The sequence below is a fragment of the Lasioglossum baleicum genome, chromosome 6 (genome assembly GCF_051020765.1).
Source record: "Lasioglossum baleicum chromosome 6, iyLasBale1, whole genome shotgun sequence".
NCBI classification, from domain to species: Eukaryota; Metazoa; Arthropoda; class Insecta; order Hymenoptera; family Halictidae; genus Lasioglossum; species Lasioglossum baleicum.
In genome coordinates, this window is record NC_134934.1 from 2,357,516 (window position 1) to 2,376,840 (window position 19,325).

The window sequence follows — 19,325 nt, forward strand, 5'->3', positions numbered from 1 at the left end:
TCAAAACTTCTTTTGTCTTTCTAAACTCGTCCTTCATACTTCTGAAATTTTTATCGAGACTTTCAATGATGACTATTGAGTCTTCTTCAAATTTATCAATTTTATTCTTTATAAAAATTACATTTTGAGCGTCCCACTCGTATGCAGGATTATAATTGCTCTTGTGAGCTGCTTCGTTGGTTGTTTTCGCAATCGTGTGCGGGGTTATAGTTATTCTCTTAAGATAAGAGTACTTGTCCACGTCGTTGGCAAAAGGAATTATTATAAACATTAATTATGTAGCTAGAATTAATAAATGTCTGATGGCATTATCTTCTCTATAATAAAAATCAATTTTGAATAAATTAATGCGTGCGAATGTTCATGGTTTAAAAGTTATTCTATATTTCGAGTTTTATTGTCTATTTTACGAAAAATTTAGATGGCAAGGTGGTCAAGGGAGTGCTCGTTAACATCGTTAGAAAAAGGAATTGTTATAAACATTAAACAGCCAGATATAATAAATTTATCTGTGAATTGTATCGAATAAATTAATGCGTGCGAATGTTCATGGTTTAAAAGTTATTCTATATTTCGAGTTTTATTGTCTATTTTTACGAAAAATTTAGATGGCAAGGTGGTCAAGGGAGTGCTCGTTAACATCGTTAGAAAAAGGAATTGTTATAAACATTAAACAGCCAGATATAATAAATTTATCTGTGAATTGTATCGAATAAATTAATGCGTGCGAATGTTATGGTTTAAAAGTTATTACGTATCACGAAAACTATTAGCCACTTTGACTAAAAAATTAGGTGGTCAGATAGCCATGGGATTGCTTGTGGACATCGCTGTCAAATAGAATTGTTATAAACATTAACCAGCTGGAAATAATAAATTTTTCAATAATTGTCACGGCGATCGACATCGATCGATATTCGGCGGAGTGGGGGGCACCGCTCGAGCTCGGCAGATCGGCGAGAGCTCACCGGTGGTCAGTCAGTCGGGGCGGGGGAAGCGGGGTGAGCGGACGTGCTGCGTGACCAGGAGCGCCAGGAGAACCGGAGGGACCAGAGGTGGACTAGAGGTCATCTACAGTTACCCTGGCCTACCATCAACTGTCAAATCAAGGAACAACGGTAAGTTTGTTTACTAATATTTTTCAAAACTTCTTTTGTCTTTCTAAACTCGTCCTTCATACTTCTGAAATTTTTATCGAGACTTTCAATGATGACTATTGAGTCTTCTTCAAATTTATCAATTTTATTCTTTATAAAAATTACATTTTGAGCGTCCCACTCGTATGCAGGATTACAATTGCTCTCATGAGCTGGTTCTCTGGTTGTATTCGCACTCATGTGCAGAATTATGATTGGTCTTCTGACCGTTGAATTGAATTTCCAATTGTTTGCATCGGGACTTTCACAAGTCCCGCTTCGAAACATTTTCATATCTTGTCTGAAATTGGTATTCCTCCGATCGGAGGTCCCCCAGGGGCTCACTCACGGATGGTGCCGTGAGTGAGTACGGGGTGTCGCGTCCCCGGGGTACCCGAATCGCCTATAGGCCGCACTCGTGTGCGGGGTTATAGTTATTCTCACGAGCTGTTCCGCTGGTTGTATTCGCACTTCTGTGCGGGGTTACAATTGCTCTCATGAGCTGGTTCTCTGGTTGTATTCGCACTCATGTGCAGAATTATGATTGGTCTTCTGACCGTTGAATTGAATTTCCAATTGTTTGCATCGGAACTTTCACAAGTCCCGCTTCGAAACATTTTCATATCTTGTCTGAAATTGGTATTCCTCCGATCGGAGGTCCCCCAGGGGCTCACTCACGGATGGTGCCGTGAGTGAGTACGGGGTGTCGCGTCCCCGGGGTACCCGAATCGCCGATAGGCCGCACCCGTGTGCGGGGTTAGTTTGGCTCTCGTGAGCGGGTATTAGGTTTGCACTCGTGTGCAGGGTTATGTATTGTTATGTCTAACTATATTATTAGTCTGTTTCAGCTAGAATACACCAAGAAGAAGTCATACCAAGAAGAAGACATACCAAGAAGAGGACACACCAAGAAGAGGACACACCAAGAAGAGGACGTACCACGAAGTTGTAGTTTTATTCGCCGAGGGAGGTCCCCCAGGGGCTCACTCACGGCCGCATCCGTGAGGGAGTACGGGGAGTCGCGTCCCCGGGGTACCCGAATCGCCGATAGGCCGCACCCGAGTAAGTCGAGTAATTATTGTCTTAAATTCACGTTACTCGTTTTCTTGATTCCGACACAGCCTTCTGCTGTGTCGGACCTTGCTTGTATGTACCAGACCGGTTGGAGCTGGTATTCGGCGTCGATACATTGAGAGGGGTGGTTCATTGAGACCTGTTCACTCGTATTGCCATTCTCTCTGTTCGTAATCCTACCCACGTCATCTCAATGCATTGCGTTGCCTGGTGGCAGGTAGTTGGCAGAGAAATTCTCTGTTCGTCATCCTACCCACGTCATCTCAATGCATTGCGTTGCCTGGTGGCAGGTAGTTGGCAGAGAGATGGTGTTACGTTTGAACACATCTCACTGTCCATTCCTCTTGGTGAGGACACGTCAGGTATCGGCTCTGACCGGAGCTGCACTGCAAGCATTGTACGCGCCGCGTCGCCTTCGAACCAGAGCCTTCTGCTCTGGTTCGCTCTTATTTTTTACTTTGAAAGAATCAGAGCCTTCTGCCTGATTCGCCTTTGATCCCCCGTGGATCGGAGACTTCTTCTCCGATTCACACCTTTTGCTCCGCGATAATTGCTCGACTTGCGTGCGTAATTTAGTATAATTCCATCGACTTGCGTGCGTAATTTAGTATAATTCCATCGACTTGCGTGCGTTAGTTATTAAGATTGTATATCGTCGTTTTAAATATGTCGAGTAATTATTGCCTTAAATTCACTTTGCTCGTTTGCTTGATTCCGACACAGCCTTCTGCTGTGTCGGACCTTGCTTGTATGTACCAGTCCGGTTGGAGCCGGTATTCGGCGTCGATACATTGAGAGGGGTGGTTCATTGAGACCTGTTCACTCGTATTGCCATTCTCTCTGTTCGTAATCCTACCCACGTTACCTCAATGCTTTGCGTTGCCTGGTGGCAGGTAGTTGGCAGAGAAATTCTCTGTTCGTCATCCTACCCACGTCATCTCAATGCATTGCGTTGCCTGTTGGCAGGTAGTTGGCAGAGAGATGGTGTTACGTTTGAACACTTTTCACTGTCCATTCCACTTGGTGAGGACACGTCAGGTATCGGCTCTGACCGGAGCTGCACTGCAAGCATTGTACGCGCCGCGTCACTTTCGAACCAGAGCCTTCTGCTCTGGTTCGCTCTTATTTTTTACTTTGAAAGAATCAGAGCCTTCTGCCTGATTCGCCTTCGATCCCCCGTGGATCGGAGACTTCTTCTCCGATTCACACCTTTTGCTCCGCGATAATTGCTCGACTTGCGTGCGTAATTTAGTATAATTCCATCGTTGTAAGAAAGGGAGGCAGAAGGAATATTGCATTCGTTCTGACTCCCTTTCGGGTCTCTCGTGCAGCAACCTCCTCGTGGTGAGACCTGGGCAATCGGTATTATCCTCTATTCGTAAGAACTTTTAGTGTCTTATGAATAAAGGATAATATCGAGCTAATAGCTGCACATTTAATGAATATGTCGATTTTTCAATAAATTCTATCCCTATACCTATTGTCTTCCATACATTTTGTAATTTCACCTTCATTCAGATCAGAATATATGTATTATCCAAGCTGATTTGCCCCGAGCGTGAACAATGTCATATATCGTCTGGTTCTATTTAGGTAAAGAGACGAGATAGTATTTCGTCGGTGATAGTATTATAAGGCAATTACAGAATGGGTAATGTGAGCATTCTATACTATATCATTCTTCTTCTAATACTTGACGCGTATCTCGTCGGTGGTAGAACTTTTAGCGATGTGGTATTTCAGTTCACTGTAAGTTCCACGTTATCCCCGCGCCCGTCGCGCCCGGTTACTGTCCCACTTAATAACACAGGGGCTGGCAGTCTTTAATAGTATCTCGTCGGTGCTGGCAGTCTTTAATAGTATCTCGTCGGTGCGTCGGTCACCGACTCTCGTCGGTGCGTCGGTGGCCTTCTGTTTCTCTGGACGGAGCCAGAATATATCCTAGAGGGCGTAAGAGAACACCGAAATATTCGGAGACACGAACTCCCATCTGCTCCCATCCCATAAGGCTGGCAGTCTTTAACAGTACCTCGTCGGTGACGCAATTATTGGACCCTACAGATACGATATGTAGTAATGAAGATAATCTTTTATTGATGTGAGAAAAATCAAATATAAGATATCTTTTACATTTGGTTTAAAATTATCTTATTCCCGCCATAAAACATGTACATCGTCGGTGCGGTACCTCTGGATGCAAGTTGTCTGCATCCATGAAGTATGTCCGCTGCTTTTATACTGATGTAGTCCTGCTACTGCAATCATTACACCATTGTCTATACAGAATCGTTCGTCTGTAGCATGAAGTACTGCATTTCGTTCTTTACACATAATTTCCATCATTTCCTGCAATCTTTCATTACATCCAACACCTCCAACAATTAATACTTCGGATGACTTTACATGAGCCATTGCTCGTTCTAAAAGTATTATTAAATTAGATATATAGATTTTTGTTAGATTATGGAGTAGATTGTTATTATATGCAAGAATACCTGTAATTTCGATAAGCATAGCAAACAATGTTTCTTGTAGAGAGAAACACAAATCCTCTGGAGTATATTCTTTAGAAGCCAACCAAGAGTGGAGATGTTCCTCTATATGACTCAATATACCAGAAAAAGATACATCCATGCCTTTAACCACATATGGCAACGGCGCCAGCTTTTTACCTCTTCGTGAACATAAAATTATAAGGAGAATGATCATTACCGTAGTTGTAAATAGAATGAAGTAACTTACTTCTTCGCTAATTGTTCTATGTTATAACCAGGGCTAGGGTCATTTGAAAGTTTCAATAGCCTTGCAAAGCGATCTAAACAATTCCCAACAGCGATATCTATTGTTTCCCCAAAAATACGATATCTCTGTCGAGAGTACGCAATGATTTGTGTGTTTCCTCCAGAAACATAAAGAACAGCTGGATTTGTACTGCCTGTGATTAATCGACCCATTTCTATGTGACCGATACAATGATTTACAGCCACTATTGGTTTATTATACAATTGTGCAACTGTTCTTGCTACTAGAGCAGCCACAGTCAACGGTGCTCCCATTCCAGGACCTTTGGTGTAACATACTACATCTATATCCTTCAATGTTATCTTTGCATCGTCCAACGCTTTTTGTAGAACATCAAGAATATGCTGTCTGTGATGTTGTGCGGTCTCGCGAGGCAGAAATCCTTTTCAAAAGAATCTTTAAAAAGTTTTATGAATAATTTCTTAAATAATTAAAAACTAATACAAGTAGAATGTATTATTTTCTGAAAGTAGATGTGAAAGGTTATGTTTGTACCTTCACCGGGCGGTGTAATATAAGTGTGTCGTACATTTGACAATACGTTCTCGTCCTGAATAATTCCAATGCCCAATTTATTCGCGCTACCCTCGAATCCAATTGCAATCACCATTTCTGTTTTAGTTACTCAATTTGAAATCGGATCAAATATTTAAAAGTGTTCCTTTTGAAAATGGTTGAAGTGGGACTGAGTGGGACATTTTCACAGGAAGTTAGTGGCTGCGCCATCTCTTAAAAGTGAAATACATTGAAACTGTCTGGAAGCTTGGATTCTTCGATACGGATGGCACCACTAATTGAATTTGAATTTTTTTATACATCTTTTTTAAAATGCTTTATTATTTATCATCAGTCCTGAATCGTTCTCGTTGTCCGAAATAAATATTAGAACGTTAGCTGGACTTTACATACGTTTTCAGTGTTCATTATTCATGACTAATAAATAATTTTGTAACAGTTGCTAATGAATGTTCTTCTTAGAATTTACGATAATTAATAATTGAAAAGTAAGCCGAAACAATCAGAATTGCAAGTCCGCGTACGAACCGTGTATTCGCAGGCATCATTTGCACATAATCCCTTCCGATACCGTTAGGAGCTGAAAATAGAAGCTAATGAACCTGTTTGTATTCGCTGCATTCGAGGCGATAGCGTGTCAAAGTGCAGTAAAGCTCCCGCTTTGCCATAACTTGCACGGCTCTTCGCCAGGATGGTTGAAAAGGGAATGAAGTAGAAAAAACAGTCAGACATTCTCGCAATACATCGTAATCTAATAATAAATTATAAATACATATGCTTTTTTGCATATTACAACTATAGATACAAAAGATGACATGCGGTATGGAAGAATAATTTTTCAACAATGTGTCGTCCACCTCGCACGTAGAGAAAAGTCACTCGATGCTCGGCCGTTTCTCTTTTTATCACTTTCTCGTAACGGCACTGGCACAAGAACGTTCACGCGCGAATTTCCATCTCCTCTGACCATAACCGATCCGCATACTGTCAACCGGTATTCCGTCAATCGTGTTCACCGCCGATATAATCATACTCATTTCCCTCACCTCGAACAGATACAGTCTTCCCTCGCGTAGTGTAACTATCATCTCTACGGATAGTGTTACTTTTTCAGCCCCCTCTACTACGCAGGTAATAAAGGTTCCCCCACCAACGTCTCTTTCGTGCAGCGCAATGATGCAACTTTATTACTAGACTGCAGATTTTCTGCAATTATGGCAAAACGGGTAGGTACAATTTAAAATAAAGATTAAAAGAATTTAGAAACATGAATTTACTATTTTCAACGTATTAAAATTTATGAAAGAATTTTTTACGTGGCCCCTTCTTAAAATTAATGCACAACATTTTTATTTTGCATAAAGATCCGCAGTCTATTTATTACTTTTAGTTATTTCGTTGCTAAACCTACCGGTACGGTTAGGATTGCCTCGTAAATCATAGATCCCCGATTCGAAAAGGAAGAAGCCAGTGAACGATCGTTCGCGATAAGTGGCGCGGGACAGTATGAATGAGCGGGAAAACTACGTAGTTCGACGCCGCGTCGCTTTTGGCCCACAAGGATCTCGTCTATGAAATCACCGAGCGAAGTAAATCGAGGTGAAGGGTCCCGCAAACCGACTAACGGTACATTATACTCATCGGAATTCATGGTACGGTCCATTCGTACTACGACTGCACGTCCATCCTGTTCGTCGCGTCGCGTCGTCGCGTCGCTACGATTCCGACATCGAGTCCTGCCCGGAGTCCGGTTCCGAGAACCATAAGCGGGCCAGTCGTGTCACTCGATCGGCCAACAAACGAGAACGATCCTCTCCGGCTTTATACACTCGTCCCCTCGAATTTCAATCGATCGATTCGCTTTTTCAATCTCCAACTTTTTAACCGGGGAGCTTTGGATTCAAAATCTTATTGAGAAATTCTTTTCCGTATGACGGATAACGTACGATGTTCGTGATTTAGACTCACTGAAATTTTTAAAACGGTATTAGGGTGCGTGTCCATCTGAAAGTTCCTGTCGATAGTTGCTCTCAAGAATACTCTGAATTTCCATGTCCATTTGAGAATACTTCAGAAATGTTTTGCTCTCGGAGATTGACGCGAGAGTCAACTCTCAGAAAATCCTCTCAGGCATGTGTTTGGTAGTTAAAAAAATACCCGCGAGCAGAATGGATGCGCCAAAGTTAGCTTCAATTGTTTCAATGTACTTAATAAGAAAAAGAAATATTCCAAAAAGAGAAAATGCCGGACTAAACCATGGATAGTGCTTGCGATTGGATCTAACTAATATTGTATAAACAATACCACTCCTGCAGTATAATTTCTATATATTTTACAATATAGAATAATAATAATTTGGTTAAATTAAAATCGGTGTCAATATATAAACATTTTTAAATTGAGGATTCTGGCTTCTGCGTCGAACCATACTTTCCCGATCATTGTTCGATATATGTGTATGTTTAGATATATGCATTATAACGGCAAGGAAAACTAACTAGAAGACTCTCAACTATACGAATGGCGTTCGTATAACTAAAAGTTACTTGCCGAGGGAAAAAATGGAACGTGTCCATTTGCAATTTTCAACTGTTTGCTTTGCGAGAGTTTTTCGTGCAGCCCTCTGCTATCACTCTCAATATCGTGTACACTGACGAATTTTTATTCTCGAGAGTAACTCGCGATAGTTTTACGCTCACTCAGATGGACACGTACCTTTAGGAAACAATAAATATATCACTTAGACCATTTTCATAATGATGGGCACATATCGTGTCTAATAAAATAGGATCACATGCGATAAACTTTGAAATCCTCGTCAACACGGTGTACCAATGTCATCCTCGAAGGGTAGAATCACATATTTCGTCATAAATGCATAAAATCTACAGTCTAGTGTACAACATCGAAAATCGTCGTTTCTCAAGAGTCTCGAACATGTTTTCCAATTTCCGTGACAGCAATCAGACATTCGGGAGACTCGCAGCATTCACGAAGAAGAAGAAATTCGAATGGCGTTCGACAGAGTATGCAGAGTGGAACGATGTCGAAGAAACGGCCGAATAAAATACGATAACCGAGATAGAGATCGCGGTTTGTTGAACGGTCCGAGAATCGGCGAACGCATTAAGAGGGTTTCCGGCTCGTTACGGTCCAGTCGAGGGGAATGATATAACTTTATGACTCTCTCGTGGAAAGAATAACCCAGTCGATGCTACCCGTGGAACGTTGTTACGAAGCGGTCTGTACCACCTGCTCGAAACCGGCTCACGCGTGAGCCAGGTCTAGTGAACTCGATCGAATTCCGAGACCGGATTCCGCGAAACGACCGGCGTCGCGCGCTGCTCCGATTCGTGTTTTCACCATGAAATAGCTTCCTCGGACTGTTTTCGTTACCAGACCCCCTGGCTTGAACAGGCTGAACCAGGCTTTATTCCTCTTTCGAAATCGGCGAATTTTTAAACGATCAAATCAAAGACGCGTTCAAAGAATCGTCGTCCTCCGGAGGAGGAATATTCCCGTGTGGCCACTCGCTGGGAGTATGATCTCTGGACAATCGTGTTACCCTGGACCGAAAAAGGGAGGCGGTTTCGATCCAAGGTAAAAGTGGCCCCTGCCTCCGTTCGAAGGAAAGCAACGAGGGGGAACGAGAGGAGGGAATCTTCGATTTTCTCGATCTCTCCCGAGAAATCATTCTCTAGCTAGCAAGTTGAATACTGGTCTCTGTTGGCGGTCGAGCTGGCTCCAAAGAGGTTACTAGGTCCCTCGACGAGGTTGTCGGAGCCTGGGGGTCACCTGCCACCGATTCGTATAGCCGTGTTCGTTCGTTCGTTCCGACTCGTTGCCGCTACGGCGATCGAGAGATCCTCCCGCTCCCGAGGATCTTCTTTAAACCTCTCGACGCCGGCCACCTTCGAGAGTTCGACGAACGTTTAAAAGCTTGGGACGATCGGTGGCTCCGATGAGGCGCTCGCCGAATTCCTCGGCTTGCAGACGCAACCGCTCTCGACCAGAACGTAATCTTGACCAGTCAGGGTCACCGGTCCCAGGGGTATCACCAGGAACAGGTAGGGCACGTAGGTCTGCGTACATTCCCCGTGCACCACGTCGCACTCCTTCGACCTGCAATACAACGATCAACCACCGTCAATCAACTCGATCTTCATGAAAAACTATTGAACCTCTCGCTTTTAGGACGTACATGTGCGTTTTTTTCAAACGAAAATAATGAAAATTGCAGGAGTTATGGAGGATGTTTTGAAAAACATTTTGAAGTTTTGAAGTGAAATTCAAAATCTTGATTATTTGTGGAATAGCGGCATTTTGGTGTCGGACGAGCGATATTCTTTTATTTCCTCGGCTCTCAGCACGGTAAAATAATAAGAAAAAATTGATCGATTTGAAAAATTTGAGTTGATTTACCGGATGATTGTTTATTCAAGCAAACGGACCGAAAAACGAGGCAGAAGTAGGCCCGCTCTCGGTCACGAAGGCGGTCTAAACCTGTTCGGCCCACTGTGCCACATCCGAATCGACCATACCGACGACCATAGAATCGCCGATAGAGACTCCGATGAATTTCAATTGGTCGCGGAACGATTCGATCCACGGATCACGATTCGACGTGCCAAGAAAGTAACAGTGGATAACGATCGTTCGCGGATTTCACTGTGCGGATACGATGATCGCCAGAAGGATTAACGGGTAATTACGCGGCTGTGAATTTGCTACTTACTCGCAAACCTCGAACACGACCTGCTGCAGAAGATCGGGGAACTTCTGGACGATCGTCACCGGCTGGCCGCTGGTTAAGCTGACCCCGTACATCGGAGCCGTGGTGTTGTACCTCGTTTTGCATAATCTGGCCGGAGAACCGCAGGATTCTTTCGGTGAAAACGCACGTCCTGCGGGAAAACGTTTATTGTCTACCATTAATGACACCGTAAACGGTCCTGCTACGAAGTTTGATTATTCTTCACAGTCTAAGTGATCCTGTCATTAATGTTGGACGTGTTCAAAGATAGAACATGTTGATAATGCAGTGGTATACTTTGATTACTCGAATCTCAGATTCTTCTTTTTACATTTAGGTGAACCACTCTGTATAAGCAATTAAAGTTCCACTAAAAAATATTACACAATTTCTCTGAATGTCCATTATTTACTCCCTAATATATTAATTTATAGTCTTACAGGCTGAACAGAAACGAGGTAAGCAAGTCTTTTGCTTATTTTTGCATGTAAATTTCCATACAGAGCGAAGTAGAAGCAGATTAGATGCCCATTGAACGTGATGAAATTGGAAAGATGGGTTTTCAGAGGCGCAACCGTGAACGCGTGGAAGAGAACGCGGTTCGTCTGGGTGATTGTTGCCCTTTCTTCGGAATCCGTCGGCTCGTGTGTTCGAAACGATGAGTGGGTCGCCGATGGGTCCCGTTATGAGCAGAACCAGCGATAACTGTATTGGACGGATAACACGGTGCCTTATTACCGTCCTGCTGCACCGGCCAGCCATTATCCAAGGGAGCGAGAGTCGCGGAGCTATCGGAGCTATCGGAGAGAAACTAGGAGAGAAAAGAGCAGGAACAGGGAACAGTTTTCTCGAGAAAAATTCCTCGGCCTCCCACGCGATACGCCAATTTCGAACGAATTCAGAGACACGGGAGGCCGGCTAGCCGAGAACCGGGTTATCGTGTCATAAGGACAGCCGCGTAATTCAAGGCTGCGATGTTGTAGAGAGGCACACGCATCGCGTAACCGGTTGCTCCGATTTTTCTACAATTTCGAGCACGCGCGACCGTGCTCGAAAACGAAGCCGAACTAGATACTGACTTTCGCGTCGGAGGATCTCCACTGAATTCGGAATCGCTACCGGACCATCGCTCTCGATATTAACACATTACCGACCGGTGATTATCGCATAACTTTGAAAAATCGATGGTACATGGCTAAACACATTTTAATGGAACCTTCAATAGCAACAGCAATTTTCATTGCGAACTAAAAAGTCATCCTCAATAACGTCATCCAATAGTTTCATTTAAGATTGCAATGAAAAAGAAAATTTCTATGCTTTCTTTTGGTACAGCACAATTATTAATAAACTTCCGGTAGGTAAAGTGGTAAGGGGGTAGATTCTCGTTTCCAGGGTTGCAAAGGTCCAGGATGCGCCTTCTCATTTCTCGTTAACGCAAAGATGGGGTTTTTCAGTAGTCAAAAACGCTACATATAACATTAATCTAGGCCGCGATCGCCCTCAAAAGTCCTATTTTTACGTTGACAAGGCGTAATTTGCATTTGTGCTTCCGAATAATGCAAATTACGCTGCCGAATAATGCAAGTTACGCCTCGTAAACGTAAAAATGGAACTTTTGAGGACGATTGCGGCCTAGATTGATCTTTTATCTAGCGCCTTTGACTACTGAAAAACCTCATCCTTGCATTATCGAGAAATGAGAAGCCGCATCCCGCACCCGTGCAATCGTAGAAATGAGTCTACTCCCTTAACCCTTAGCACTCGTGTGGTCACTCAGAGTCGCCCCAATAACGTTATTAAATATGTTCGTTCATGATACAAAACTTGTGTCGACAAAACTGACTTTCTCATGGAAGCTTCGTAATTTGAATAGGCTCGGAGATATTTGTGAAAGATCATTAGGCTGCGGTAGATTAGTTACAGCGTCACGAACGAAAATGTCTACCGGTAATAGACTATAATCACGATGAAGAACCAAAAGTAAAATACGGTCGTGCGTATAATAAAGTTTATTAATGACTTTGTATATAGCACAGGTAAAAAGTTTAGTTTAATTGAAGTACGTTTTAATGACTTCGCAACGTAGCAATCAGTTCCATGGCTTTCTCTATTAAATGGTTACATCAACGCGGGTCTAACTTAAACACCAATTTACAGCTCGGCTAATGGCGAGGGGAGCAGCAATCAGGAAACACGTGGATTAGAGAAAAACTGAGATAAATCCGGGGAAACTGTACTATAAGAGAATGGTATCTTCCTGTTTACCACAGGAAGGTGTAGAAAATCGCAGCGATGCAAAACGCGACGGTACATTTATCGAATGCAACTGTTCGGAGTGCAACGGTACCGCGAAGAGAACAGAATTCGCAGTCAAACGTGCAGAATGTTTGCGTACTACCAGGTACGGTACAATAACCTCGTAAAGATGCCCGAGAACGTGTTCGCCTCGATAATACACCGCGAGGACGACCGCAATAATTATAAATTAGCCATTGCCTAACAGCGCTGACAGTCGGCGAGCAACGCGCGGCCGCGGTTGAGCAACTTAGTTCGCAGTTATTCCACAAGATTCTATTACGACGAAGGGGCAGGGGACAGGGTAAATAAATAACGAATACACTCGACGAGGATCTAGGTGACAGATGAGGATGATTATTCGCGATTCAATCAACCTGCTCGACCGCTGTCGCGAACAACATCTCGACTCGATCCGTTAATGTACGTACGCTGTCAACTAAATAGGAATCGTACACGTTTCTGTAACGTCCGGCTTTCGAATCCGATCAGATCGAGTAAACATATTAGAAGAATTTTCAAAATACCGTTACATTATTTTCAACCTATTAAACATACTAAAAAAGAAGATGAATTTTTATTTCATCAAAAAACAAACTATTTTTCGAGGTTATTCAACGTTTAACGCGTTCATCTAATAAAATACGTAAAATAATATAATTCATCTAATAAAAACGAATAAATAATCTGTTCATCTAAACTGGAACCAATTTTAGGACTTTGACGAACTAACATTGAAAAATGCATTTCTCAAGTTCCTGGAACTTGATGGCACCTAATCCTCTAAACTGGAAGCAATCGCAGAACTTGAAAAGGTTGCTGGTTCACCAAAGATGCTTGAAGATGATCGAGGGTAGTTTATCGTTGTGATTAGTGCTTACCATTTCGAGAGCTCTCCATCGCTATGGAGTAGTCGCCGCGCGCGACCTTGTACTTGTGGAGTAGCGACTGTCTGGTCGTTTCAGGATCGATCGTCCTCGGCTGATGGTACCTGGCCGTCCGTCCTCCCGCCCACATGTTCTTCGCGCTCCTCGATATCACGGCGCTACGACAGTGTGGTGTTCGTTTCGATAACGGTATCGTCGAGACATCGTCACGAATAATTGCCGAAAAACGGATAACACTTACGACGGATACTGCAAGTTATTCGGACCTATGCAGTCCATCGGGTCCGTGAGCGCGTCCCCCCAAACATACTTCAGGCCCAGCCCGTTCCCCTCGCACTTCTTCGCCCCGTACACCTGGCCACAGCTCGTGATTACGAGGATCAGACCGAGGTACCTGAACATCTGAAAACCACAAGCAGAATTATCTGAATCGAATCGCAAACACTGACGAGCCAGACTCGATAGAGTCCACCGCTTAAACAGTAACTTTCAGAATAGTTTCGTCTCTCGCGTGGCAGGCAGGTTTCATTATAATAACAATGGGTTTTCGTGTACAGGGTGCTATCTGAAACGGGAGCAGACTGTTCGAGCATACACTACACACATTAACGCGGAAAGGAACAATTATTATCTCGTGGATTATCTCACGTATCGAGGGCCCCGGTTCGAGGATCCTATTAATGAGAAACTAATTACGCCGCTGAACAAGCGGCTCATGAATAAAACAATGACGCCATTGGCAGCGAACTTGGATTACGGGGATCTGTACGGTAGAGATCGCGTTGTCACCGTGACAAGGTGCCACTGACAATTGTAAGCGTGATCTCGAGGCTCGAGTTCGCACGAGGTCAAGAGCAAGAGAAAAACGACTCCGGCTGGGCTCGGTGACTGGTCAGGATTCAACGAAATTTAACTCAACGTGTTCACAGCTGAGTTTACTTTTTTTAAATTTGGTGACTTTTAACGAGTCACACTAGTCATGAAGATTTTAAACAAAGTCTAACAAATATGAATGTTACGCGTTTCTTTTTAAATTAAATAAAATTTGATTCGCTTGCATAATTTCTCTATAGCTACATTTATTTTAATGCTTAATTATTGATTACATTAAAACCAAATATTATTTTCGTTAAAAAGAAAGGCGTCACATTCATATTTGTTAGACTTTGTTGAAAATCTTCATGACGAGTGTGGCTCGTTAAAATACGGCAAGGGGTTAACTACAGTGTTTGAGAAATGGCATAGTAAAAATCGCAGTCTATGACATCTCCGCTCGGTAGTATTAGTGATTCAGCACAAGTTTCGTGAGTTGTTCGAAACCGAACATCGACCTCAACCGATCGGTGTGCTTTCACTCCCGTTCGATCGACGACAAACGCGCGTGTAAGACTGCGATCACAGTGGATCCGATGTTGGACGATTCGGCCGATGTCCGACGTTCTGTCTCTTTTTTGCACGTTCGGGAAACGAGACAGATGTGCCGGACGTCGGCCGAATCGACCGATATCGGAGCCACTGTGACCGCGGCCTAACGGAAGTTACACTGGACCCGGCAACCTAGAAACACCGAACACCATACAGGGATCGATGTCAATCATACACGAGCTAATTGTCATTCTATATCCATCTAATTGTTATTGGTAATCTGACGGTGGTCACTCTCTCGTCGACGACGCTATCGTTCGAGAGGCTCGAAAGCGAAAAAAAAGCTTCGCCGAGGTGAATACCTCCGTGGCACCAGCCCGTGAAACACGGAACATCTACCACCACTTGAAGCCTCGATTAAGGGAAAAAGGAGTCGATGAGAGCCGATTCTCACGAGTCGATGATCTCCGACGTCGCCGCAGAGAAGAAGCACGGACGACTAGATCCTTACCCGTTTACGACACGCGCGAATTTCTCGAACACAGGAAACCGTTTACATTCGTCGCATTTATATTTAATCGCTGCTTCGATCGTCGACCTGCTTACGAAATTATTTATTAGGCTGGGATCCCACTTTGGTGGATTGCAAGCCCTAATTGTAAATGCAACAATTCCATTTCCACATCCTGATTACATTTTACTCTGATGAAAAAGTTTTATTCAGAAAAAATCGGTATTTCGTGTGCAACAACCTAATAACTTCTGTTGGAGTATCAGTAAATGAACAAACTGTTGAATTTTGTATTTTACCAGAAGAAATCGGTATTTCATACATGGAAAGTTCTTGAATCCTCCTGGACCTGGTGTTTCTCTGCAATTTTGTCCTTCACCAAATACCCAGTGGTAAATGCAATTTATATTGGAAATGATGGTGTTTTGTTCACTTTCGCCGGGATCGCACCTATGATCCTCGTCGATGATCCTAGCCGATGAGAACGGAGGAAGTTGGCGCGGCGGAAACGATAGCTCCGAGTCTGGCGAAGTGATAAATCGCGCGTGGGAAAAGGAAAGGAAGGAAATCATTAATGGGCGGCACTCAAGGCTGGTCGTTGGCCGTGACCGGCGCGCGGCGTCGCGTATCTGTTTCTTCAGGAAGCGTCCGACGTGACGTTCTCAGCCTGTTGAGTCTGGTTCCCGAACCTCTCCACAAACATCCACGATCGACGACTCAAACCTCAAAACCCTCCAACCTTTTCGAAACATTGTTTTCCTCTACATTAGACTCCCGTATATAGTGACCAAAAACTTGTTTAAAAACACCGTATACATATATGAATTGTATGTTGCAGTAAATGTACAGTACATGTACAAAATATTGCGTAAGACGACTGTACACTTACTACCACAGAAGATGTAGAACACCAGTAATATATTAAACAATTTTTTCATCGCGTTATATGGGAGTCTACTTTACGAAGTTATCAATTACGGGATACAGGAGGTAACTAAACATTAATCAATACAAAAAATCGCGTAATTATAATGTTCTTTAATAGAATCCAAGACTAAATTCAGTAAGAATCGAGCATCGACATCAATTTCGCAGACTCCCTAACTACATATTAGGTTAGATGAATAGTCTGTCGTATTTTAAATAAAAGAAAAATTGAAAATTGCATAAACATCTGCAGTCTACTAATAAAATAAAAAGTTCCTCGATCAGACGGCGATCTGGTAAGATAATGAGCGAATTGTTAGTATTCAGTGGCATTGAGTGATTAGATCGTAGCGTATTGAGTTAGTGGATCATGGAAACTGGAATAAGCTTTGATCCTCTCTAATGAAGACGGTTCTCATCGCGGCGCGGCGTCGCGTCGTCGCTCAGCCTCCTTTCGTCACGAGATTTTCGCACGCGAATCGCTCGGGACGTGGATCTTCAATGGGCGAAGAAGATCGCGCGTGTAATTGGCTGTCTGATATCGATCTCGTAATAAAGCCGTTCGGATAAATATCTATCTAGGGGGGTTTAATATCCGCATGGCCGGGAGTCCTCGAGGGATTATATAACGGCTCGATCCCGCGAGAGCGAACCAAAGGAGAAGAGGTGAGTCGCAACACGTGAGAATCACCTGAACTTGAGAGATCCGGCTGAACTTCCACCGGTGTTCCCTTGTGTTTCACGGTAATTTAGGATCAGCACGGCGTAGGAACAATTATTCGTCGACAGCACAACTTCTCACGTCGTCCGAGGCTTTTTGTTCCACGGTTCTCCCGACCGAGTACTGTTAATATGCTAACGCGTCGCGGGAATAATTAACAGGCTATACTCGATTGCGATAACACGGATCGCCTAACGGGTCCTGTGAGCTAAGGGCGAAAAAGCAACGATACCGATACTCATCTCATAGTGAACACTGCCGAGAGGTGTTTAACTATATGTAGAACAAGGAATCCAAGAAAGAACTGTACTTCCGGCCATGTCGAGAGCAGATTCCTTGTGGACCATGAACGCGTCACGCAACTGATCCTAACGGGAAAAATGAACCGTCCAAAACCGTCCTCTCCTCTTCTTCTCGCCTCGGCTGCTCTTTATCGAATGTACGCCGTGTTTATTCATCCTTGTCCTCGATAACGGTACAACCATTTCGGCGCTTCGTTTCGTGAATACATTATTGTAACTGTCGGACGAAATTCCGGCCATTCCGCGCCGCGGAATTCGGTATTCTTCTAATAATAATACACTTGAGATTCTTTCAGCTGAAGAAAAATTAATCGAAATCTGCGAATAGGTGTACAAATAGTTTACTAAGGGCTGGAAGAAGAACAATAGCGAAGGTTTCAAGGAAATTACACGGAGGGAATAAGCCAACGTACCTAAACGTCGAACATTTGCCCCGGATAATAAACGTTCCTCGGATCTCGGCGCCCGTGGTACTCTAACTCGACGGTAATAATCATTTTCGAGATGCTCCGTTGCCCTCGTACCTGTCCGGAATGCTTCGAACAGAGATCTCCTACAGGCTAGCAAAGACTTACGCGCAGGCTTCGCCGGAGCACGTGGCGTTCGTTCATCGGAGGGGTCAAATTTAATGATAATTAATTTCTCGTTTCCTCCCGAACCAACCTGTTCACCGTTCTAATTAGAGGTGGCGGGTGCACGGAGGAAATTTTCGTTTTAAACTCTCCGCGCGCGGCTGTCATTTGTCTAATTACCAGCCACGCCGGAGAACATCGTTTCTCCTTCGACGCGATTCACCCGGCGGACTTATTAACACTAAACCTGCCCCTAAGAGTCAACACAACACCCCTCGAATTTATTTCATTTTATTATAATACATGTCTGCTGTCGATCCCAACTTCTGGGACCACGTAATTTTTGCAGAACGTTCTCAATTTTTCAATTAAGTATACCTCGGAAGGGTCTAGCCCTTCGTTCAAATTCTAACTCCATCTGTAAGGGTAGTTACAGGATAAGCAATATTCGTTTCATTAAAAATTCTGACACATTCCAGAAACCAATAAGTTACAGGTTCCAGAATAATTTCCAATTTTTCAGTTGCGAAAAATTGAAAGTATGAGAAAATGCAAATTTCTTATTGAACTGGTTCAGAGGTAAGGTATTACTCTAAAATTTGTTCAGGTTCTTCGGATACAGTCAGGGTCCGTCACTCACCATGAGGAAGATCGATTCTGACACTGGCGCAGGGAAAATCCTTTTCTCGATCGGCTGCGCGGCTTACATCAATCGATCGATGGGCTCAGGAATCGAAAACGGGGCCACACGGGTCTCTTAAACACTGTACATGTCACTACACCGGATACCGTAGGGTCGTACACCTCCTCCGTCTTCACAGGTGGATGTCCAGAGGTTGACTGTAGAATCGTAAGTAACCGCCTCTCTGTGCACTGGCACAGCCAGGTAGAAAGAGGGGATGGGACAAGGAATATCGGCCCCTGTTCTACCTCCGAACCGTTCATTTTTTTTCCTCTTGTTGGAGGAAAAGCTTCGAGAGGAAACGAAAGGTAACCCAGAACGCCCTCTTCACTGCTTCATCTATTTCCTTCGAAATTTTATGAGATCTTTTCTCTGATCCAAATCTCTCAGCAGCAACATTTATTGAGTCTCCCTAGCCAGATAATATTTACGAATTTAAAAGAAAAAACTATTGATAAACACTAAGATTCGAAGGATTTACTTGAATTTTTTGGAGCGATGATAATCATTTTCTTCAAAGTTATAGGAAACACGCCATACATTTATTAATCTGTTAAAAGTTTCAATTAAATTGTAAAGAATAAGATTTCTACAATTTGTCAAACTAGGGAGACCGTAGCGAGTTCAATGTACAATTACAGAATAAGAAAACAAGGTATGTTACGTAGATTACACTCTCTGTATATATTCATTTTCGGTGATAATATCGTACAAAGATGCATATTTTTAAATTAACAATTAAATATAATCGATCGCATACGTCCGAGTGCTGGTTCGTT

General features: G+C 43.3%; 2 protein-coding genes across 3 annotated transcripts; both read right to left on the reverse strand.

Annotated features, from left to right (window-relative positions):
* Positions 1–919: 919 nt before the first annotated feature.
* Positions 920–5,732, reverse strand: LOC143209722 (putative tRNA N6-adenosine threonylcarbamoyltransferase). Of its 2 annotated transcripts, XM_076425782.1 has the most exons (5): positions 5,508–5,732; positions 4,953–5,394; positions 4,706–4,884; positions 4,341–4,630; positions 920–4,265 (listed from the first exon to the last, which is right to left on the reverse strand). In XM_076425782.1, exons 1-4 carry the CDS (start codon positions 5,620–5,622, stop codon positions 4,359–4,361), a joined length of 1,008 nt encoding a protein of 335 aa, XP_076281897.1. In that variant the 5' UTR covers positions 5,623–5,732; the 3' UTR covers positions 920–4,265; positions 4,341–4,358. The 2 variants fall into 2 exon arrangements, with proteins under 2 accessions (XP_076281897.1, XP_076281898.1); XM_076425783.1 differs by lacking the exon at positions 920–4,265 and having other exon boundaries at positions 4,285–4,630.
* A 146-nt stretch (positions 5,733–5,878) lies between these two features.
* On the reverse strand, positions 5,879–19,065 carry LOC143209723 (uncharacterized). Its single transcript, XM_076425785.1, has 5 exons — positions 18,505–19,065; positions 13,708–13,868; positions 13,461–13,624; positions 10,264–10,432; positions 5,879–9,650 (listed from the first exon to the last, which is right to left on the reverse strand). The coding sequence occupies exons 1-5, from the start codon at positions 18,505–18,507 to the stop codon at positions 9,461–9,463; spliced, it is 687 nt and encodes a 228-aa protein (XP_076281900.1). The 5' UTR covers positions 18,508–19,065; the 3' UTR covers positions 5,879–9,460.
* Between the last annotated feature and the right edge of the window lie 260 nt (positions 19,066–19,325).